A 25,251-nucleotide genomic window follows, 5' to 3' on the forward strand; every position below is an offset into this window, starting at 1 on the left:
GCCCCGATGCGCCACAGCACAAGCACAAGGCTTTCCTTGAGAGGAATCATGGAGAAAGTGGTCCTTTGGCACTGGATAACCTGTTGATAAGTGGCTGTCTCCTCCCATCTCATCCTGTCCAGGGGGTCAATCCATGCTCCTTCCCCCACCCCACCCCACTCCCACCCCCATGGGCGGCTTAGGAAAGAAAGGAAGAGCTAGGGAAACAGGGATGGCTAGTTTTTGTTTTATTTTGTTTTGTTTTAGTTTTGTGTTTTGTTTGTGTTGCCCTCCATCCACCCACCCCCATCTCCCCACCTCCGCACTGAATCTTTCTGGAGAGGAAGGACTGTTTCTTTTAAGAAAAGCAGCACAAGGCAATTACAGTCTATATGAGCTCTGAGGTATATGTTAAGGGAGCCGGAAGGATATAGGGAAGCAAGGTATGCTTACATTCACAAGAGGGCTTAGATGTGGCAAACACTGTGCAAGGCAGGTTCCGCGTCTTTTTTTTTTTTTTTTTTTCTTTCTTTCTTTTTTTCGGAGCTGGGGACTGAACCCAGGGCCTTGTGCTTGCTAGGCAAGGCTCTACCACTGAGCTAAATCCCCAACCCCTGGTTCCGTGTCTTGTTCAATCTTCGGGACACTCATTTGGTCAGTAGAGAGGGTGAGACATGGGAAGGTTTTGTTTTTTGTTTTTTTTTTAATGTGCCAGAGATGACATAGTTAGTTACTAGGTGACATGTGAAAGATTTGCAAACGCTGATGTCCTTTCTGCCCCTTCCCCCCATAGTGCTAACAGTACTGTATAATGGTAGGCAATCTGCAAATTGTCTAACTGGGGGTGGGAATTTTACATAAGTTTTAAAGCGTGAGATATATTTAATGCGTATTCTGAGCATTTCATAAACAAAAAAAATATGTGTAATGAGTTATGTTGATGAATTGATAAAAACAGCACATTTTGCTCACTCCATAAACCTGGAATTCCTTTCTGCTCTTTCTTTGCAGAAAATTTTAACTAAAATGAGAGTTAAATTAGAACACTAATCTTGTGCGTTTTAACTCCATCGTTATGTGTCTTTCTAATTAAGGTATTTTGGTTTCTTAGGAAGCTATTGACAGGGGCGGGGTCACCTAGAAAAGAAAGCCGAGGAGTGGTAATTGTTATTAAATGGTGATTGAAAAGGAAAAGGCCCAGGATGGGGATAAAAAGATCTATAGTATCCTTGCTCATTACCTGTCCAGGCTTTTAAATAAGAACCGAGCATTCAGGTGTCATTTACAAAGAGACAAAATACAATTTTAAGAGTATAGGCGAACTTTAAGAAGAGCCAGAGGGTAGCTGGGCTAGAGTAGTCATTGTCTGAGAGACTACCCGGGTTAATATGGTATTCAGAATGAGGACCTCACTTCCTCAATTGCTAAGTGTGTAGCCCTTGACCTGCATTCATCCCCGAACAAAACAGTTCCTATACAGGAGTCACATGGATACGATTCCTCATTACCCTCTATGCATACATTTCTATTTTTAAATTCAAAAAACTAATGCTTATGTAGGACTTGATCAGTCCTACGTCCAGGAGGTCCCACTCACGAAAACACGAAGCTGGAGATCAGTGCAATAAGCAAGAGGTTTAATGATCCAGTACACTGGGGTGACCCTGTACCCAGAACAGAGGTGACCCCAAAGAACAAAGGCCCACACCCTTTATACTGTTTCAGGGTATAGGCTTTAGGTTACAGCTTGAGTTGGTTATTTCTCATTGGTGGGGTCTATTACCTTTTTAATTCATTGGTGGCCACCTATCGTCCTTTGAATTCTTTGGAGGCCCTTGGTGGGGAAATATCTTTGGCATGCAGTGGGGGTGGTGAAGGACTCCTGCTAAGGGTGGCTAGCTCATTTCCTGGAACAGGGTGTTATCCTAAATTCCACCTGGTGTTTGCCAAAGGCAGCCTTTGTCCTTAAGTTTGAATCTAACCCTTATCGGATCGTTTAGTCATTACAGATAAAGAGTGACGACATTCCTAATGCTCTAAAATTAGTTAGAGGAATCAAGGTCAATGACAAGGATACGTTGTTATTGGCATCACAAACAAGCTGCCCCATCTGTGAAAAGCCCAGAAAGATGACATACAGCACAATGTCTGTTGCTTGAGCATCCTTCAATAATAAGGTAAAGCTGAAACAAGCAAGACCTTGAGAAGCACAAGACTCAGTATCAGTTTCTGGAGGTGGTAGGGTGTCATTAGTCACAGTCAGGTTCTTGGATGAGGGGTGGGCTCCTGGATGCTCATTTTACCTACAGGAATTGCTTTAACAACTCTCCTATAAATCGTCCTGCTATAAGATATGCCACAGACACTGAAAACCACATGAAACAGACACAAGCCCGACATGCCCAAACACTGGTGGAAATACCCCCAGAGTGTTGACCAGGTCCCCAGGAACCACCCACTACAGTCCAAGCAAAACCTCTTCAAAACCCTGCTCATGGCTTCTGCCCTGATCCTCATAAAAATGACTGGCTACAGATTGTTGAAAGGAATCTTTAGAGCACTCTGTCAATGTGCGTTCTTTGAAGATTTCAAGCCAGCAAATGGAAGCAAACCCAAGTTTCAAGCAACTATATATTTCACTGAATGCACTATAGTTTAATCACTAGTTGATGGGCACTGCAGTTATTTCGGTGTCTGGGTTAAGTGAAGCCCTGCGAGACTAGAGAAACCTGACTTGTTCTGATTTCATGCTCCATTAATTATCAACTCTTTCCTTACATATATTTTGTAGATACACTGTTGCGTTTAAGAAAAAAGAGATAAAGAAGCCAGGGATATGTTTGATGGAGGCACAGTATGGTGTAGGTGAAATATCCTAGCTCGAGTCTCAGGATGGCACGCCCCAGGAAACACCGATCCCGAACGAGCCCCCAAATGAAAGATCCCTGAAGAGAGACCCTTATTCAAGTCTTGGGAAATCGCGGACCCCAGACACAGAGAGACCATTTTGGATGTAATAAGCAAAGGCGAGGTTTATTACGGAGACCTATTACAGAGATCTCCAGGCCGACACGTATCCCGCACAGGAGACAGAGGTATTGACCCTGACTTTTAGAAGCAAGGGGTTTATATAGGGTGAGGAACAGGGGGAGGGGCAGAGTTGGCGCGGCTATAAGTGATTGGCTCATTCAAACATAGCAGTGAGATCACAACACAGCAGAAGAGTACGTGCTGACTGGGGCGTTCGGGTTTTTAGAAGCCAGGGGCTTATCAGGGTTTGAAGGACACTTGGTTAAAGTGTGACTCTGAGTAAGCTGGGGGAGGTGCCCTCTTGCCAAATGGTTTATGAGTCAGTCCTGATAGCTTGGGCTGGTTCCTGCATTCCTTTTCTTTATCTTTATGGTCTGTTAGTCCTTGTGGCAGGGCGGCCCCCATCATGCCTGGACTTGTCTGGGCTTGTTTCTTATAGTTTAGCCCTGAGTCTGTGGATTTTGAAACTTACTCTTTTAATTTTATATTTTTAAACCTTAAATCTGTATAATTTTCCTTTCATAGGGGAAGGGGGTGCCTCTGTGGGCCCGTGCTGAGGCATTTCTTCCCGCTGAGGTACCAGCCACATGATGGTGATGGCATAGTATAGAAAAGAGTTTATTTAGGGCATTGGGGGGGGGGGAGAAACAGAGAAAGAGAGAGAGAGAGAGGAGGAGGAGGAAGAGGAGGAGGAGTTGGCTATGAACATGCAGAGAGAGGGGAGGGAGGGAAATGGGGAGAGAAGGGACAGAGAGGGAAAAGAGGGAGGGAGAAGAGCAAGAGCATGAGAACGAGGAGGGGGAAGCAGCCCCATTTATAGAGTCAGACACTCCTGGCTGTTGCCAGTGTAGAAAGAATGTCAATATATACTATCTATAAAGATTTAACAGAATTAGTGGTACATTTCATATTAAAAGTATTTACATTTACATTCAGTAAAATTCACCTTTTCGCTAAAAAGTGACAAATACATGGTCATATAATGGCCTCCACATTCAAAATGGGATTAGATTAGTCTTTATGTAATTACTTATTTTTTATTATTTATATATTAATTATATTGCTTAGTGGAATTCACTGTGATAATATCCACACATGTATACGGCATACACTGTAGATACTCTTTGCTATCTGGCTTCTTTCTCTTAGTGTAACACATTTGAGCTTCATTCATGTTGCTGTCTTTATCTGTAGCTTATTTCTTTCTGTTATTGAGTGGTGTGTGCTGGGTGATCCATTTCCCAGTTGGAAGACATTTGAGCTATTTCCCATTTCTGGTTATTTTAAATAAAGTTTCTCTAGATGTTTGCAAATAGGTTTCTACATGGACATATATTTTAATTTACTTATTTGCTACAGTGAATTTCTAGACCCTGTGGCCATTATAAATAAATGTATAGGAAATTCTAAGACCTGCCCACCGATGTTATACCAACTTTACATTGTCATCGGCCATATCTGAGAGTGTCAGTTAGCCCTGGTAGCGACATTGTTTTGTTATTCCAGATGCATAGAAATACCTTACTGTGGTTATAGCTTTCGGTTTTCCAGTCACCAATGATATTAAGCACATTTTAATGTGTTTACTGTCTAACCATTTGTCTTCCTTTCTAAACTGTGAATGCAAATCATCTAATGATTTTTAATTGGGTTCTTTGTTTTCTGCTAAGTGTTCCTTATTTATCTGAGATATAAGTCCATTATCAGGTGTCTTATGAATATTATCTCTCGGCCTGTTTTCCATTCTTTCAACAAGTCTTCACTGAGATACTCTACTCGTTGTGGTCTAACTTAAGGGTGTCATGTTTCATGTCCAACACTTTTGACTCCCAATCTAGGACCTCTCAGCAGCTCAAATTGAAAGGATTCTTTTCTGACTATCTCATAACTGTTCATGTTACATTTAGGTTTGGAATCAAGTTTGAGTCAGTGTTTATAGGGAGTGGGCGTGGGAGGGGCTGTGAGTAGAAGGCATAACAGCACTCATTTGTTGGCCCCTCCTGGGTCCCCAGCAGAGTTTGACCCCTGCTGAGCCCTGCTAATGCACGTAGAAGCCTTTTGTTCCTAACAAAGGAACGCCCTGGTCCCTTAGCGTCACACCCAGGTGTACACCTGGGCAATGGTCCTTTCATTCCTGTCTTTTGTTCTCGGTCTTTGTTCCTGGGCTCAGGCTGGTCTTCCTGGATTTCTCCCCAGTAAATTTGGGGCACGTATTTGGTCTTTTGTTCCTGAGTCCTAAAGCAGGTTTTCCCCACTGTGCTTCCTGGAATTTTCCACCCGGTGAACTGGGAGTATATATTCAGTGAATAAAGCTAAAGATTTGGCATTCTCTCTTGACACGAATGACCCGAGTCTCTTTGTTTTTTAACCCCGAAGACTTACGCCTGGCTCTCGGTACTGCTTCAGTGCAGGCACCAGACACTCATTCACTCTGGGTCCATTCTTTTAGGTCTTTTCTTCAGAGGGAAACACCTTTGACTCTTTGTCACAAACCAAGAGTTCATATTTGTGTAGGTCCATTGATTCCTCCTTAAGCTAATTTTGAACTGCTTCCCATTGAACAGCAGAAGTTTTCTTTTTCTTTTTGACCCATGGCATGTGCCCCGCCTTTTGTGAGTATCTTCTTCTTGATTATTGTAACTTTACAGTTGATTTACTTTTTTGTCTTTTATTGCAAAATCTAAAACTATCTTGTAATCCAGATACACTTAACAGTATTTATTTTTATAGTTATGTCGTAGACAGAAACAAACCAATACTTTGTATCTTTGAGGTTTCCCTCCATCTTCCAGATGTGGGTGGAAGCAGATAGGGGTGGAGAGGAAGAATTAGACCATGATGTTGCTTGCGGTGCTCTGGTGCAGGACACACCCACTCTGATTTTCAACGACTGTTGCTATATATGAGTATGATAGCTAATATTGATAATTGACTTGAGATTCAGATCCACCAAAAAAGCATACCTCTAAGTGTGTCTTTGAGAATGTTTTCAGGAAGCTTTAGCTCACCCTGAGCAAGAGAGTCTCGTCCTGAGTGTGGGTGGCATTGCGCCATGGACTGTCGTCTTAGCCTGAATAAAAGGGAGAAAGTAAGTTAAAATGAGTACCCTGACTGCAGGTGCAGTGTGACCACTCTTGCTACCATGCCTTTCCTGCCATGAAGGACTGTACCCCTTCAGACTGTGAACCAAGGCAAGCCCTTTCTTCCTTGCATTGCTTCTTGTCAGTTATGTTGTCACAGCAATGGGGAAAGGAAGTAAGACAACAAAGGAATGGACCCTGGCCAGGGTAGGATTTCCACAGTGAAGGGTGTCCTAGGCAATGCTCACACATAGAGCAACAGAGCATGAGCCTAATGCACAGAATAGTTTTCTGAAGAGCAGGGGCTTTGTGAAAAGCCTTCTAGTCCCATCTCACATTTTAAGTACACAGTATAGCAAGGCAAAAAAAAAAAAGTAAATTTCTGTTGTTCAGTGGAAAGAACTTCAAAATTAGCCTAAGGAGGAAACTATCTTGGGAGATAATGCAAATGATTTGTTTTGTGTTTCCTGAAGATGTGACAGGTGGCGGCTGTCATCAAGCCCTGTTTGCAAACAAAATGCTAAATTGACCTCAGGATCCTCAAAAAAAAAAAAAAAAAAAAAAAAAAAAACCTCCCAAATTATCTAAATTGGGTGGATGTCCTTTATCTGATTGCATTGGAAGTTCAGTTCTAGATTGAAACTTAATTTGTTTACTGCACCACAAATGAAATGTAAGACAAAACCTTACCACAAAGCCAAAAGTTTACCTGCCTTAGTCTTAGGTGCTGGCAGTAGCTGGTAGGGTCACTGGAGCAGAGAGGTGAGTGCAAAGTATAGCTAGAGATAAATTTGTATTCCATTTCCACAGCCACCACTCACTGGCCTTAAGCAAACCGTTCTTCAAACCTGTTAAAAAAGGACAGTATCTCCTACTGTGCAGGGTTAACAGAGGACCAAACAGAGGGTGATAGAAGAGTCCTTTTAGTGTTGGGATCATTGTATTTGACAAAGGTTAACTATCACTCTTTCCCCAGTTACACCAGTGTCCAAAGTCTGCCTCACAGATCCTGAGTCTTTACATTTGGGGCACAGCACTTCTAACGAGTGCTAAGGTGAAGCTGAGAGCAGCATTTCAGACAGCAAGAGGGTAATCGGTGTTTGCAAATGCAGATGTTTGCTCTGTCCAATTAGACTTGTTCAATACTGTCTGCAAGTTAGAAGCTCCCAGAAAAACTGCAAAATGAACATCTGCTCTACCCCAATAATAACTTCATCTGAAGAACCCAGTTTACAGTTTGGGCATTAGCATTTTTTAAAAAGTCTTTGCTATGGTCTGGATATGTTTTCCTCAAAGGTTGGCCTCCAGGGCAGTGTTGTAAACTCTAAGAGGTAGGGTCTAACAGAGGGTAATTAAATCCCAAATGTCCACACTAATAAAAGTGACATCTGTCTCTAAAGAGTGGGTAGTTATAATGGGAAACTACCCCAAAAGTGTGGCCATCCCTTTCTGCTTCTTCATCAGGTTAGGCAGAACTGTATGGTGACACCAAGCTTCTTGGACCCTCTACCACCAGAATCTTGAACCTCAGTATAAAGCACACAGGCATTTGGTTAAAACAACACTGAGTGGCTGTAGGCAGTGTCCTGGAAGGCTCTGTGTCAGGCCAGCTGAGGCCTTCTGCTTGGTTATTCTAACACGCAGACAGACAGCCTTGAGAAAGAATTCTGCACAGAACCCATTATAAGTGGTTTCATTTCCTCTGTGATTCACAAAAAGCTAAAAGTTTGTAGAATTTCAAAAATATGTTGCATCTCCTAAACTACCCATCTTATGAGCAATCAAGCCCAAAGCTTTGCATGCCTTGGAAGCTATAACCAGGGCGAAATTAGTCTAGATAACAACCCCCAGTCATTGTGAATATTATGATTCATGGTTTATGTCGGTTAATTGTTCTTTCCTCTTGTGAATGTTACCCCCCACCCCTCAAAATGTCACCTGTCTGAAAGGTAAAATATATTTTAAAGCGTGGGGCATCTATTCGGCGAGGGGTGGGGTGGCGTTGAAAAGAAAAGAGAAGCCATATGTTTATAAAAGGTTGGGGCACGGGATGGGGGAAGTTCTGCTGTCATAACAGGGGAGTTCCAGAGGAAGTTACAGGTTTTCTCTCTCATGAGAAGAATCTGTAGAGCAGTAAACAGCTTAGCCATCAACACATTTCCAAATCTATCCAGTTACTCAGACGCACAAGTGAGCCTTCCTTGCACACCCCTCTCTCCCTTTCTCCACCTCTCTCCTTATTTTCCATTTGGACATCTGTAATTTAAAAAGGGGGAATGTACTTAATACTAGTAAATTCCTAAACTAAATGCTCAGAAAATAGCTACTATATTTTTGATGAATAATTAATAATTATGATTCCTCCCCACCCCTCCATCCCCACAGAGTGGATTTGGTACAAAGTATCTTTTAGTTATAAGTGAGTGAAGGATTCAGACATGATTTCTGGTTTAGCCACTTTTCTCTCTGGCTGTACCCAAAGTAACAGTCTGGCAGAAGCAACTTAAGGGAGAAAGGGTTATTTTGTTTGATCATTTGAGAGGATACATTCCACAGTGGTGGGGAAGGGGCTGCAGCAGAGGTGAGGTGGCTATCTGTCACACTGCATCTGCAGTCAGGAAGCAGAAGGAGACAGATGCTGGTGCTCAGCTAACTTTCTCGCTTTTTACTTAGCCCAGGAACCCGGTCCGCGGGATGATGTCACTCATGTTCCAGGTGGATCTTCCCTGCTCAGTTCAGCCTCACTATGAACAACCCAGGTGTTTCAACATCCCATCAAATTAAGATTGATCATCCCTATTCTCATAATAATGGATCTAAACACTAAGTTCATAAGAACTTGTCATTTTAGCATGCAAAGGAGGCTACAAAATAGATTCCTACAGGAATTCCTGAACTACAGCATCCTTTACTAGTATGATCAGGGTCTTCTCAGCCTGATCCAGCAAGGGCATGCATGATTTACACTGTTTTGCATAGAAGCAGACACCTTAGAGCTTCTCTCCGGGCCCCATGGGCATGTGTGCGTCTTCTCCGTACCACAGATCTGTGTAAAATGTGCATTGATGTTCTAGTTGTAGTGCAGGCAGAGGACAGAGGCAATAGACTGTCCAACCACTTTGGGTAAAGCTCATTTGTGCAAATCACTGGGTGAAATGCTGGGTAGCAGCCCATGGATGCTCTCTTGTAAAGAACACCTCAGGGAGAAGTGAACACAGCCAGGCTCGGGGTCTCCTGTTCACCACTCTCCCCTGCCCCTCCCTGATTCTCCATAGCTGAGGTTAATATGTTAGATACTAGGAAAATGTCAAAGCAAACAGTCTTGTTCACTTTTAAGGTTTGAAGGATAATGGAAGTTCAGAAGTTCGGAAAAAAATGTGAGTTAAAACAGGCTTGCAAACTGAGTGTTGCCACACCCCAGTCACCCCAGTCACCCCAGAACACCCTGGCCACCCCAGCCCTCTGGAGGTTGAAGCAGAAAAGGCTTGAGTCCAAGACCATATAGGACTATGTAATAAGGCCCTGTCTTTTAACCAAAGACTATCTAAAGGTGAATTGCAACGTGAACCATCAATCATCAGAAAACCAAAAGTTACTCCTACCATGGCCAGGGACTGGACAACTATTCCCACTAACTAAAATATCCTAGTATGCCACAGGTGTGCTGGGCACCTAGAATCTGGGGACTCAGAAGGCTGAGGCAGGAGGAGGATGAGTTAACAGCCAGCCTGGGATACACAGCAAAACCCTGTCAGTGAAAGAAAGAAAAGAGAGGAAGGAGGGAAGAAAGGAGGAAGAGAGGGATGGAGGGAGGGACAGACTATCCTGGCTTATGAAGGGGACTACACATCCCATATGTGGATTACTACTTTCCCAAGACTTAAACATCTCCTGGAAGGACATTTTCTGAGTGCCTGCTAGCTGTCAGACATGGGTGATATATATGCGGTCCACCTTGCTTAGATTTTCCCACGGAACCAATAGATGAGTACTTACCTCATGCAGACAGATTCATAGAAGCTAAGTGTCAAAGGTCCCTAACGAATCCTGGTATTGTTGGAATTTGAACCCAAGACCACCTGTCATTAAACAAAAATATTTTTTAAAGCCCACAGATATTTGATGATCAGATTATTTTCTTGTAATAATGATGAAATAGATCTATGGAGTATAATTCAACCCAATCTTCTGTGATGGTTTAGAAATAATTTCCCTGTCTTTCTATACTTCTATCATTGGGATACCCACTCATTACTGAAGGATGCAACATACAGTTTCCCACAATCTCTACATGCAAACACTGCCTACTCTGTTTCTGCTCTGTCAGAGCTATTTAAGTCAACTCATCGTTTAAAAAGCAAACAGGTAACTTTGTACAGGCAGAAAGGTAGTAACACACTAGTAAAACTAAGGCTGGGGACAAAAGCAAACACTGAAAACAAAGCAGTCCTACTAAGTTCTCGCCGATGCTAGTCGCCTTCCGAGGAGCTCCCTACCCTAGCAAAAGAGGAAATACTCAAAAGAATAGAGTCCAGTTAGAAAATATGTGGATGACAGATTGGAATCAAAATGAGAGGGGAATAAATTCCTCTCTAAATAATTCAATCCCCTTAGGCTTTGGTTTTGCACCACACTCACATTTTGGAAAACACTGTGAATAGAAACTATAGCTTTCAAGTCAAACACCAACGGGCCCTAAACTGTAACCATATTAACTGTCTTCTTGGAGCCAATGTCTTTAAACAAAATTATAAAATCTTAATGACCATACATGTTTCAGATGGAGTATTAGGTAATATAGTTACGAAGTACCTTGCATGGAACTTGACCTGGAGTAGTTAAAAGTAGTTCCTTTTTCCCCCTTTGACCTTCTTGATCTAAGAGAGTGAACATCTTCTTTGGGTTCCTATGACTTGGTGATTAACAGTGTGTGAAACCTTGAGAAATCCTGGACCAGTCTTAGCTGTGCACTCTTAGGCAAGTAGTTTAACCACTCTGTGCCTTGTTTCATTTTAAAGGGGGGAGGGGTTGGAATGGTGCCCATCTCCCTGGCTCTCAGGGGGACAAAATGAGCTACTAATGTATCTAAGAGCTCCATAAGATATGAGAGGTGTCGTTACTCTCACTGGTTAGAGGTGGTGATATTTGGCAAAGAGAGGTAAAAATTGCTTTCATAAAACTAAAGAAAATAAGCCCAGGTGGCAGGAATATAACGATAATAAATAAGGCAGATCTCAATGGTAGGACAGCCTAAGGGAAGACTTCGGTCCCAAAAAGAGAGAATGCTCTGGATTGACTGCAGAACACTGAGGAGCTAGTGGAGACGTTGTTGGGGGCAAGCAGGCCCGTCCATCAAACGCTCCTCCTGTTCAGGAGAAACAGGACATGGGATCAGCTGTGTGGGTGGGAATGTGCAGATGAGAAAACCACCTCCAGGTCCTGAGGCAAGAACTCCACTGTTTGTATGTGGGATAAGGGAAGGGAAGAGAGGGGGTTAGGGAAGAGAGGAGCCCAGAGAATGACAAGGGTCTCCCAAAAGATGCGGGAGGGATGGAGCACAACTCTCATTCCAGGAGAACTGAACCGTGACGTAAAAGTAGACAACAGCAAGCTGTGTGCCTCCCTTGCAGCTTTATTCACGGTGACAGCCCCTAAGGAGGTGTACACCGTAGACTTCGGCAGCAGTGTGAGCCTGGAGTGTGATTTTGACCGCAGAGAATGCACCGAGCTAGAAGGAGTAAGAGCCAGTTTGCAGAAGGTAGAAAACGATACTTCTTCACAAAGTCAAAGAGCCACCCTGCTGGAAGAGCTGCTTCCCCTGGGGAAGGCTTCGTTCCACATCCCCAGTGTCCAAGTGAGAGATTCAGGGCAGTACCGTTGTCTGGTCATCTGCGGGGCCGCCTGGGACTACAAGTACCTGACGGTGAAAGTCAAAGGTGAGTGTTCCCACGTCATCTCTGATGGAGTACTGTGACAGCTAAACACAGCAGCGCGCTACTCTGAGCTGTACACAGCAGCACGCCGCAGCTCGCGGGTAGCTCAGGCAAAAGCTGGAGACTGCGTCTAAAGAGGCGGCTCCTTCAAAGGGACAAAAAGCACCTGAATGGAAACATTTTTGACATCTGGTGTAAGGTGTAAGTAAAGGTAAGAGGGGTTAAAGCCTACAGTGGGGCTAGAGGAAGCCAGGAAAATGAGCAGACACCAGGCCTCTTCCTCTGCTCGGAAAGCCTTGGCTGAAATAACTTACTAATGGAGCCACATCTCTGCCTTCAGCTCTGTTCTCCTATGAAACGGGAATATGGTTACCTGGAGTCAAAAACACACTGTCCTGACTCTCCAAGAGGGGCAAGCTTTTGGAATTACAGTCTGGTCCTATATTATTCCACAATCTGTTTAATGATGGATTGAAAGCAATCCTCAGATTTATTTCAGTGGTTGTCTTAATCAGGGCTGTGATAAAACCCCATGACCAAAAAACAAGTCTGGGAGGAAAAGGTTTATTTAGCTCACACCTCCAGATCATAGTCCATCATTGGAGGCAGTCAGGACAGGAACTCAGGGAGGGCAGGAACCTGGAGGCAGGAGGCCATAGAGGGTGCTACTTAGTGGTCTGCTCCTCAGGGCTTTCTTAGCCTGCCTCCTTTAGAACCCAGGACTACCAGCCGGGGGTGGGGGGGTGGGATGGCACCACCCACCAAGGGCCGGGTCCTCCCCCATTGATCGACAGTTGAGAAAACGCCTTGCAGCTGGATCTCACAGAGGCATTTCCTCAACTGAGGTTCCTTTCTCTGTAATGACCCTAGCTTGTATCAAGTTGACACACAAACCCAACCAGTACAGTGACGATTTGAAATTTGCCTGGGTCCTGTAGGACAAAAGCATCTAGAAACAATGTTTTCACTTTATTTTGAATCACTATGACGATTAAGACAGTAATTACTGTGTGTAAAGTTTGTCCTCGTCTTAGAAGTGATCTGAATTCAAAGTCACAGCACCCGCATTGAAAACGATGCTCTCTTGTACCCTCAGAGTCCCAGAGCAGTAACAGGCAGAACCTGGGAGCTCCCTGACCAGTCAGACTAGCCAAAACAGTGAACTTCAAGCCTGTCTCAAGGGAATACTGTGGAGAACAGTAAGGAAAACCAGGAATTTCTTCTCCTCTTTGCATGCACATGCCCACCTAGACACAAACATACACACATATACCACATACTCCTTACACGGACGTGCCAACCTGCACACACATGCACACAGAAACATATACCACATACCCCCCACCCCCCACACACACACATACACACACCAGGGAAATAGAAACCATGAAGGATACAGAAACCTAAAGTAGAAAGTAATCATTCTTTTAATGTTAGAGACTTAAAACTAGGAAAGGAAACAATGGAGTAAGTCACATTAGCAATAGTACTAAGGAAGAGGTAAGGGAGGGGGTACAGTGGAACCCCTGGGAATGTCACTTGGCAGACTATTCAGTGAGAGCTAGTGCCAAGAACAAAATGATTATGTCGCTAGAGACATCGTCAGAGCAGAGGCAGAGAAATAAGTCCTTTAATTAACAGGAAAGCTGAGAGTTTGAAAGATCCTGTCACCGGGCTAACACCTTTCAGATTCTTAGCCACTGCGCTTATTACATTATTTTACTAAGCCAAGCAAGTGTCTGGAGGAAGACGCTGATGCATAAGAATGGGCGTCCCACTGGAAGTCTCATTACTCGGTGCTTCTGGCAAGGAAGGCTTCTGGGGGAAGTCAAAGCTTCCATTTATAGCTACGTTTAACTACAAGTTAGGTAGTGAGCTGATTGCTAGTATGAGAAAAACAGATGTTGCTAAAGATAAAAAAAAAAGCCCTGTGTTTTCATCTGGTCTACTTTAGATTTCACTGTGGTCTAGCCACAATGGAAATCAGAATAGAGGTTCCTCAAAAAGCTAAACATAGTACCATCGTTTAATCCAGCTATAGTACTCCTAAGTATAAATTCAAAGGACCCTAAGGCAGCCTACCATAAAAACATCACACTTATTGTAGAACTATTCCTACTGGGCAAGCCACAGTCTAATTGCGCACAACAGAGGAGCGCATAAAGAAAGCGTAGTGCGTGTGTTTAAAGGAGTATTCAGCCATAATGAAGAAAAAAGCCACGTCCTTTATAGGAAAATGGATAGAACTGGAAAATCACTGTGTAGAGACTTAAAGAAGACTTGGGGAGAAATGTATGCTTGATCTCAGGAGTGGAAAGGGAGGCCATCAAAATAAAAGGAGACTAACGGGACAGGAAGGGATGGTGGGGAGGGAGGAGGGGACTGAGGGTAATAGAGAGGTCAGTGTGGGTATGACGATGACAATATGATCTATGTTTTGTACAACTATTATGTGCCATAGAAAAATGGCAGGATCTTTAAGAAGTCACATTTCATACTAATATGAATCCACACCACAGGGAGAAGTGACAATTTTAAACGTATGCACATCTGAAAATGTTGCTTCAACATATTAAACCTAAACTGGAAAGTTGGATATTCCTTCCTTGAAGCCCCACCCACTCTCAGAAGTTCTTTTTTTTTTTACTTTTTTTCTAAATTATTTTTTTATATTTTGAAATTATAATTATACCATTTTAATCTTCCTTTTCTAGCACTCCAAACCCTCCCATATCTATCTTTCTGCAAAGTCATTGTTCTTTTTTCATTAATTGTTGCTATAGACATATGTGTACATAAACACACACACACATACATATATTGCATACATGAATACAACCTACTCAGTCTGTACAATGTCATTTACATATATTTTTTCAGGGTTGACCACTCAGTATTGGTGTGCTCTTCCCCCAGCAAGACTACTTCTCCCACTCTCAATATTCCTTAGATGCCTATTGTGCCTTTAGTTTTTTGTTTAGAGCTGAGGCCTCCTGGAATTTTTCACTTTTTCCTAATAAATCTCAGTTTTATTTGTTCAAAAACAATTGGAAGAAGAGGAGGAGAATAGGAGAAGGAGGAGGAGGAGGAGGAGAATTCACGAATATGTGAGTTTTTGGTTCGTCTCTGCTATAGCAGATAGGACAAGGTATACAGCAGAAGGCCTGAATGACACACTCAGCCATTCTCACTTAGTTAATATGTCTAGAGCACCAACTGCAGGATACCTGGTGCTTCTAGGTTCGTGTTTAGCTCTCACCAATGTAGTTATCCAGCAAAGTTGCAAGACACTTCTCATTGAGCATGAAGTTGGAAATCTTGAACTTTTTTTCTTTCTTTTTTATTCTTTAATCTTATTTTACACTCCAGATTTTATCCCCCTTCCAGTCTATGCTCCAACTGTTCCACATCCCATACCCCCACCCCATCTACAAGAGGATGTTCCTCCACCCTACACCACCAGGCCTCCCCAAGTGTCCCAAGTCTCTCCACAGTTAGATGCATCTTCTCTGACTGAGTTCAGACCCGGCAGTCCTCTGCTGTATATGTGTTGGGGTCCTCATATCAGTTGGTATATGCTGCCTGGTTGGTGGCTCAGTGTCTGAGAGATCCTGGGGGTCCAGGTTAGTTGAGACTGCTGGTCTTCCTATGGAGTCATCCTCCTCCTCAGCTTCTTCCAGCTTTTCCCTAATTCAGCCACAGGGGTCACCATCTTCTATCCATTGGTTGGGTGAAAATATCTGCATCTGACTCTTTCAGCTGCTTGTTGGGTCTGTCTCTCAGAGAGCAGTGATGATAGGCCCGTTTGTAAGCACACCATAGCCTGAGTAATGGTCAGGCCTTGGGACCTCACCTTGAGCTGGATCTCAATTTGGGCTATCACTGGACCTCCTTTCCCTCAGGCTCTTCTCCACTTTTGTCCCTGCAGTTCTTTCAGACAGGAACAATTCTGGGTCAGAGTTTTGACTGCAGGATGGCAACCCCATCCCTCACTTGATGCCCTGTCTTTCTACTGGAGGTGGGCTCCACAAGTTCCCTCTCCCCACTGTAGGGCATTTCATCTAAGGTCCCTCCCTTTGAACCCTGAGAGTCTTCCGCCTCCCAGGTCTCTGGTTTATTCTAGAGGGTCCCCTGACCTCCTACTTCTCGAGGTTGCCTATTTTGATTCTTTTTGCTGGCCCTCATGGCTTCAGTACTGTTCTGCCCCTGCCCCCCAATACCTGATCATGTCTCCCTCTTCTCCTCCCCGTTGCCTTTCCTGCCCAGGTCCCTTCCTCCCTTCTCCCCTCCTGTGATTGCTTTCTTCTCCCTCCCAAGTGGGGTTGAGGCATCCATGGAAACTGAACAACTCTCTACTCAATGATAATTTGGTCAGGGAAGAAATAAAGGAAGAAATTAAAGTCTTACTGGAATTCAATGAAAATGAGGACATAGTATAACCAAACTTATTGGATACAATGAAAGCAGTGCTAAAAATTCATAGTAGTAAGTGCCCTGGCAAAGAAATTGGAGAGATCCTACACTAACAACTTAACAGCACACCTGAGAGCTCTAGAACGAAAAAGTGACCCATCCAGCAGGTTCAGTTATTCAGGGTCCTGAAGAGGCTCTACCTGAGGGGTGGGGGAGAAAAGGAGACCAAGCAAGGTTCTGTTGTCAAGGTCTCGTCTATTGGGGTGAGTGTTACAGCTTTTAAGGCTTTCAGGTAGGGGGAGTGACCTTTGTGAAACACAAAAGAAGGAGGGACAAGGTTACTCTGATAGCAGGAGGTGAAGAGGTCATGCGGTGGAGACACCGGGTGTTTGCTCAGGAGACATCTGGTATTTGCTTGGGCTGAAGCATTCCATGATTGTTATCTTCCTGTGCCGTAAATTCATGGGAGAGGCTTTTGTCCAACAATCTCAAGACTTTATGGCAGTCATCTTAGGGGTGAGTATCTGTGGCCATACAGCCCAGAGTCACATAGCCACTTTGACCCATACGGTCACAAAGCAGCCAGCCCCAAATCCAATATGGCTCCCTACATCTCCTCCATTTTTCTTTTATAAAAAGACCATTAGATGGAAGTAGTGGTCTGAGAGAGATCAGACATGCCTCACAGAGTGCCCAGCTCGGCCATGGCGAGCCACTCTTGCAGTTAGGACTGCACCCCAATGGCTAGGAATGAACTTATGCTGTAACACACTGTTCTAGGCTATATGTGTGTGGTTTGGGGGGGGGGGACTGGGCAGAGGAGCATTTGACCGGCCCGTACGTTTAAACGGGGTGCAGTCACCTCTGTCTTAGGATTGACCTCTCGAACCCTAGCCTTATCCGTCATAGGATTACCTTGTCGCCCTCAAGGCTCCGTGTCTAGATTGGTCAAGGGTCAGAGGAAGTTGCCCGTCACTGAGTATGGCTACTTCGGGTCATCTTCTCATTTCTCTTACTTGAGCCCAGGGGCAAAAGGGTAGGGGTCAAATGGAATTAATTTAGGAGATTGTGGAAGTTGAGCCTCTCCAGATATGTTGTGGGCACCTCATCTTGTTTGTCGTCTCCCTGGTTCTCCTCAGCTGTTCCGGTCTCCAAGCGATGATAATGTACTGAAATAGAATTTCTAGGCAAAGCAGAATCTATTTGTGATTTAATAAAGCGTGTAAGTTGCTGAAAGGCCCAAGGACCAAAGGAAATCAACAGAAGCAGGCCCACAAGGGGTCCTAAAATCGAAGGCAACAGGGTAGAGAGCCATGGGGATGTAGAAAACCAGTTTTTATACCAGGACTCTTGTTGTTCTCGTTCTCTCTTTCGTTTTTCTAGGCTATCTCTCACTTTTCTTAGACTGTCTTCTACAAGTCCAGTCTTATCTACATACACACAGCATTCCTCTTTTAAGGCTGCACAAAGTCCTCCTTGTTGTAGGAAGAGCAAATCAAGCCCTCTTCTATTTTGCAGTACTACTTCTGAAAGGGAGGCAACAGAATCTTTTAAATTGGCTAAGCCTTCTCTCAGTTCAGCTAGGTCCTGGTCAATTGTAGTGCTGAGTAAATGATATCGTTGTTGGTTTATGAATGCTGAGTCTTGGGAGTAGTTGTATCAATACGCAATAATCGCGCTGTTGTAAGAAATCAGATATTATTACATAGGTAGTCAGCCCTGATGAACATGCCAGATGAGTATGATTTGGGGCGAGCAGGTACTCATGGTGATTGTTAACAACCAAGGTATAGTTGCATATTTCTAACAGCTGGTGAGGAGGGAGCATATGTTTTCCCAAAATACAGCTTCCCACCCCGGATACCTCAGTGAGGGTAAATCCTAAAGAGCCTCCATATAGGACATTGGATTCATTGGTATATATAAATTCTCCAAAAAGGGCAATGCCTTCATAAAATGGAGGGGAGGCAGAAAAGTACATCCAACATTCCACATTTTTGGAGGAATTATTTATCTGTTTTTGGAAGAATAGAGCGGAGGCAGACGCATTAAGGATGGAAAGTATGACTCTGGAGGATGGCATAGGGCCTTGAGGGATGGTTGGCTGAAAGAAAGTAGTCAAGAGGGAATTCTGTGGGGCCTGCGTGGCCGCTGAGATTTTGGGCTATGAGCCCCTTTTAGGCAGAGAGGGAACAAAATTATGAAGAACAGGGTTTGGTCCTATGGACGTGTGCACTGAGGTGGGTGGTTCCTTCAATAATTTTATGCTGAATGTGAGGCCAGCATCCCATTTGTCTTTGTATTGGCGGAGACCCCAAGTTAGGGCTCTCGAGCCTGCCCACTCTTTTTTTTTTTTACTCTGCTCAGTGAAACTGATAACAATGGGATTGCACCAGCCTGACAGGATGAATCATCTTGGGTGTAGGTTCCATTATTTTTTTTACAGTTATAAAATCCCAGGAAGAAGAGGGTTTCCAGTATGCCTCCCCCGTGGTCTCATAGCCCCAACTGGCGCAATAGAAATCACTCTCAAACCCACATTTATGGTTAAGGGAACGAGCTCAGTGAGAGGGAACTGTCCCATGAAGGGAAGTGGTAAAGCTTGTGCAATGCGTTGTCCAGTCCTAAGCGTTAAGGGGCGGGCACTCTCGCCTCCTTTCTCAGCATCTATTATAATGTCTCTAATGATACCCCAGTAGTGGAAAAAAAGCTGCGGACACTGGGTCAAAGGCTTTCAAGAGCTTATTAATATCCTGACCAACCTTATTCCAAGTAAGGGGGTGAATATCGGGGCCGTTTAAAATTAACCAAGGACATTTTTCATCAACAAAAGAATTTTATCAGATCCTTTTTCTTAACTCTTATTCCTCTCTCCCTGAGTGAATATTTGATCTCTCCTATGAAACAAGCTTCCTTAGACAATACCTTCCCCATGACAATGGGTCGACCTGTCTTACCTCCCTCTCCAGCGATGTGGTCTGAAGAGTCCTCAATCTCTCCGCAGATCTTCTGTCTCCGTCATCCAGTAGTTGGCGTGCTTTGGGATCCCTGTTCAGGCGCCACTCTGGAATTTGTTATAAGGCTTTACCAATCTTGGAATTTGTTTGGAATTTATTGTAAAGCTTTATTAATCTTTCAGGGAACCATCTGGCTCCCCCTTCTTTAGAATTATAAACACAGGCAGACCCTTTTCCCCAAATTATCACGGGGTCAGGACCTTGCTGTTGTCCAGTTAGGGGGTCCTTCCAAAGAACATGAGCATGATCCATCTTGGTTGAGGGGTGCCATAAGCGATCGGCAGCTGAATGCCCTTGATTATCCAAGGTTAAGAAATTTAAAACAAGGGGCTGGGAATTTAGCTCAGTGGTAGAGCGCTTGCCTAGGAAACGCAAGGCCCTGGGTTCGGTCCCAGCTCCGAAAAAAAGAAAAAAAAAAAAAAAAAAAGAAAAGAAAAAGAAAAAAAAGAAATTTAAAACAAAAAGGGCATGGGATAATAAGAATTTTGCGCTGCCTTTAAGAGAATAAAGAGTTTCTTGGGCAGGAAGCTTTAACAGTGTATTTTTAAGGGTTTGATGGGCTCATTCCACAATTCCTTGTCCCTGAGGGTTATAAGGTATACCTGTAATATGTTTTATTTGAAATTGGGAGCAAATTTGTTTAAATTTGTGACTAACAAAGCCAGGCCCATTATCTGTCTTTAGCATTTTGGGCTGTCCCATAACCGAAAATGTGTAGAGCATATGAGCAATAACATCTTTTGTGGCCTCTCCTGTGTGTGCAGAGGCACATATGAACCCACTAAAGGTATCAATGGTAACATGTACAAATTTTAGTTTTCCAAAAGATGGGACATGGGTGATATCCATTTGTCATATTTCTCCCGGAACAAGGCCCCTGGGATTAACCCCAATGTGTGGCTCAGAAAATAGGGTCAGGCAGTTCTTACAATTTTTGACAATTTGTCTGGCTTGTTCTCTAGTAATTTTGTACTTAAGCTGCAATGTTTGAGCATTAAGGTGATGGAGTGAATGTGCCATCTGTGCTTCTTGTAAGGAGTCACTAAGAGAAGCAATCATGGCCAGCCTAGTGGCTTTGTCGGCTAGATCATTTCCTTTGGTTAAAGGACCGGGCAGATTCGAGTGAGCCCTGATATGGCCCACAAGGGCGCCACTTGACCCATCCATCCAGCAGGTTCAGTTATTCAGGGTCCTGAAGAGGCTCTACCTGAGTATCAAGGGGGGGGGGGAGAAAAGAAGGAGACCAAGCAAGGTTCTGTTGTCAAGGTCTCGTCTATTGGGGTGAGCGTTACAGCTTTTAAGGCTTTCAGGTAGGGGGAGTGACCTTTGTGAAACACAAAAGAAGGAGGGACAAGGTTACTCTGATAGCAGGAGGTGAAGAGGTCATGCGGTGGAGATGCCTCGTGTTTGCTCAGGAGACATCTGGTATTTGCTTGGGCTGAAGCATTCCATGATTGTTATCTTCCTGTGCCGTAAATTCATGGGAGAGGCTTTTGTCCAACAATCTCAAGACTTTATGGCAGTCATCTTAGGGGTGAGTATCTGTGGCCATACAGCCCAGAGTCACATAGCCACTTTGACCCATACAGTCACAAAGCGGCCAGCCCCAAAATCCAATATGGCTCCCTACAAAAAAGAAGCCAACTCATCCAAGAGGAGTAGACTACAGGGAGTAGTCAAACTCATGGCCCAAATCAACCAAATAGAAACAAAGAGAACTATACAAAGAATCAACAAAACCAAAACTGGTTCTTTGAGAGAATCAACAAGACAGATAAATCCCTAGCCAATTAACTAAAGGGCCCAGAGACAGCATCCAAATTAACAAAATGAGAAATGAAAAGAGAAACGTAACAACAGAAACTGCAGAGATTAAAAAACCGTCACATCCTACTACGAAAGTCTATACTCAGCAAAACTGGAAAATCTAGATGCAATGGATTATTTTCTAGACAGATACCATGTACCAAAGTTAAATGAAGAGCAGGTGAGCTATCTAAACGGTCCCGTATTCCCTAAGAAAACAGAAGAAGTCATTAAAAACCTCCCAACCAAAAAAAAAAAAAAAAAAATCCCAGGGCCAGATGGCTTCCGTGCAGAATTCTAACAGACCTTCAAAGATATCTTGAACTTTTAAAACTACTTCCACCTCTGAAACTCTAAAATGTGCTCATCTTTTCTCAAGAATATTACCCCAGTCCAACTTCCTCATTATGCATTGTTGGGGATAATGCCTCTCCAACTACTTCCCAAATGAAAAAAAAAGAAAAAGGCTGTGAAGGCATTTCTGATATGGTAACTGTGTAGGATGACGGTTTCCATCTCTTCCTGGAATCATGATGGTTTGTTTAGCTAAAAATCTGTCCCTTTCTGGTGTGTCTATTCATTTATACCCCACAAGGCAAAGTCTCAGCCAAGCACCTGACTCCTGGTCCTCCCCCTTCTGAGTCACCTCTTTGCTCAGCCAAGGTCAGTTTCTTATGTGAAACCCTCCCATAGGAATTGGCTGGATCTCCCCTACAGCACACTACTCCAAAAAAATCTATGTTTATTTTCCACATTTTCCACCCCCCCAAGTCACAAAAGTAAACATAAGATACAGTATGATATAATGAAATATTTCTAAGAAGATGCTGAACCAAGAGAAAATAAGTGTGGCTAATCTAGAGGTAAAGTGGGTATTTGAAAATTTTGCTTCAGATACTGTTTGATTGCCAGAGATAGCCCAAGACTTGGTTCCAAGGGATTGGGAAGACTAAACCAAATCATTCAATGGACTGTGTCAGGGCCCAAGTTTCTGTGAATTCTGGGAATTACTAGGTTCATCAGGAGAACACAATCTTCCTGCTTGTGTTGTTTCTTGGCCCATTGTGGTGTTTCCAGTACAAAGTGTTATGATAAAATGCAGAAGTTCATATCTTTCCACCATCTCTAGGATTCTACTGTTTCCATGTTTACAAGCTAAGAATCCAGATTTTACCAACCGCATAGAGTCCTTGAATACTTTAAATAAGATAATGGTTGGGTTACCAGGCTAGGGCCAGACTTTATGGCCACTTGACCCCTGTTCTTCTCAAAGTGAACGTGAGCAACGTACGAGAATGAACAGCCTTATGGGAAGTGGACATCATATGTCAGGTGAAAAGTGGTATGGCCACATGATTTCCCCCTCCTCTCCCTGTTTGAGGCATCTCTGGATGACTTACATTGGAGAGCATGAATAAGAACAGAGACCCTCTTCTTCCCTGCTCTCTCCTCTTACTCTAGAAGCACAGGTTTTCAGTTCAGACCCTGTCCTAGTTTTATTTCTGTGGCTGTGATAAAAGTACCTTGAGGAAATGCAACTTATTGTTGGAGGGGTTATTTGGCTTCCGGTTCCACCTTCTATCCTTTTTGAGGGGAAATGAAGGCAGGAACTCAAGGTAGCTACTCAAATCACATCCAGAGTCAAGAGCAGAGAGAAATGAATGCACGTGCATTTGCTTGCTTGAGTTCTCTACTTTTATGTAGTTCAGGATCACCTGCCTAGGAAACTGCACCGCCCATAGTGGGCCAGGTCTTCCCATTTCAACTTAATTAAGACAATAGCCCATAGAGATGCCCACCGACCAACTCAATGTAGACAATCCATCATCAAGGTGCTTCCTCCAGGTGATTCTAGGTTGCATCAAGTTAACAATTAAAGCTAACCATCACAGACCCTAAATCTATTCATAAAAGGTACGAACATCTTTTTTTATGGCTGGGGATATAGCACAGCAGAGGAGTACTTGCCTAACATATACAGCACCCTGGGATTAATCCCTGGTAATGGAATTAATCTCTGGGGAAGCCCTTATTCTCTGTGTCTCTGGATATAACTAGTCAAATTAATAAGTTATTACATGGAGACAGAACAGAGGGAAGACAGAGGGGAAAAACACATGGGAAAGGGTCTGAGCATTTCTTCCCCCTTCCTGTTCTACATTAGATAAAAAGGACTTGCTACAAAGCTTACAGTTAAGATTCAGTAAATCTTATGTATTTAAGTTTTTTTTAATATACCTGTTATCCACCTGGATATGGTGATTCAGGCCTATAATCCCAGCACTTAGGATGCAGAGACCAGAGGGCAGCAAATTTAAGTTCATCCTGGAATACATAATGAGGCCAAGGCTAGCCTGGGCTACATTGAGAGAGCCTGTCTTATAAGCAATATCTAAAAAATATGTAGTTGCTATTACTTCAATATGAAATAGTTTCCCCAAAGAGTGTTATGTTCACATATATCTCAGCAGTTTAAGAAACTGTCTTATCACACCTGTTGCTTTCCACCACTGTGACACTGCACCTGACATAAACAACTCAAGGGAGAGAGGATTTATTTTAGCTCACAGATTCAGAGGTTTCAGTCCATCATGGTCAGGAGGGTACAGCAAAACAGAGCTCCCATCACAGCTTGTTCTTCTCTTTAGTTTGTTTTGGTTCCCAGCCTGTGGAATGGTGCTGCCTATATTCAAGTCAGACTTCCCTCCCACTCGATAATTCTCTCTGGAAAAGCCCTCACAGACACACCCATAAGTACATATATTCCAAGAGCTTCTCATCCAATCAAATTGACAAGATTAACCATCTCAACAACTGTGCTTTTTACTTCGAAATTGCCTTTACTTCAGTGACTGTGCTAAATATCTAAGGAAATATTTCCCACTTAATGAAAGCCAGGACTTGCTCCCCCTTCCATCAACAAAACCCCATAGTTTACTGTCAACACTTCCAGCTATAGACATGTGTGTTGATATTTGTTCATTTTTAGGTGTGGCCTAAGATTGTTGGATAGTCTTCATGCCTAATATCTCCTTTTAGTTTTACATTTCCGTGTTCTAGAAAGTAAGAAATCACACGCGAATCGTTCATTCGGAGTGTACCACACAGAACATGTCTGTACCGAGAAGTAAGAAAAACACCCAGCTCTTATTTACAGCTCTTACATAGGTCCTTATTCTCCTCCTCCTAAGCACAAGATAATGGAGGGAAAGGAGGAACTTTTAAGTAAACTCTCTACTGATGATGTCTGAAAAGTGATCTGTTGGGGTAATCTGGTGCTATCCATGTATCCATTCTCTCCACCCTTTAATTATGAGATGGTTTAGAATACAAGAGGTCACAGAACATGGTATTCTAGCACAGTGCTAGATGTAAGTTTGCAGCCTCCCTATTTTTGAACATTGGGCCTTTCGGTCTTTATTCTTCTGACTTTGGGCACCACTCTCGACCTACCTGTTTTCAGTCAACCCCAACAAAAACTAGGGATACGAACAGAGTGTCTTTGTTGTATTGTACAAATAAAAACTATTCAATCTATACAAACTAATGAACCAGGGACATAGAAAATATTTTTGAGTTTAGAAAAATATATCACCTAAGATCATTAGTGACCATTGTGTTTCTTCTTGCATTGAGTAGAGTTGTACAGGAATCCAAACAACACTTCCTTTTCTTCTGTTGTTCAGCTTCTTACGTGAGGATAGACACTGGGATCCTAGAGGTTCCAGGGACAGGGGAGGTGCAGCTCACCTGCCAGGCTAGAGGTTACCCCCTAGCAGAAGTGTCCTGGCAAAACGTCAGTGTTCCTGCCAACACCAGCCACATCAGGACCCCCGAAGGCCTCTACCAGGTCACCAGTGTTCTGCGCCTGAAGCCTCAGCCTAACAGAAACTTCAGCTGCATGTTCTGGAATGCTCACATGAAGGAGCTTACTTCAGCCATCATTGACCCTCTGAGTAAGTGTGGTCTCCATTTCCAAGCTCTGTCAGTTAG

At 43.4% G+C, this 25,251-nt stretch overlaps 1 protein-coding gene across 1 annotated transcript in view; it reads left to right on the forward strand.

Annotated features, from left to right (window-relative positions):
- Pdcd1lg2 (programmed cell death 1 ligand 2) overlaps window positions 1–25,251 on the forward strand; it is a 65,023-nt gene that overhangs the window by 19,466 nt on the left and 20,306 nt on the right. Inside the window, exons 3-4 of the mRNA XM_032895467.1 lie at window positions 11,720–12,025; window positions 24,945–25,214. Of these exons, the coding sequence (XP_032751358.1) occupies window positions 11,720–12,025; window positions 24,945–25,214 (576 nt within the window). The remainder of the gene's footprint in view (window positions 1–11,719; window positions 12,026–24,944; window positions 25,215–25,251) is intronic.

The sequence above is a fragment of the Rattus rattus genome, chromosome 2, assembly GCF_011064425.1.
Source record: "Rattus rattus isolate New Zealand chromosome 2, Rrattus_CSIRO_v1, whole genome shotgun sequence".
NCBI classification, from domain to species: domain Eukaryota; kingdom Metazoa; phylum Chordata; class Mammalia; order Rodentia; family Muridae; genus Rattus; species Rattus rattus.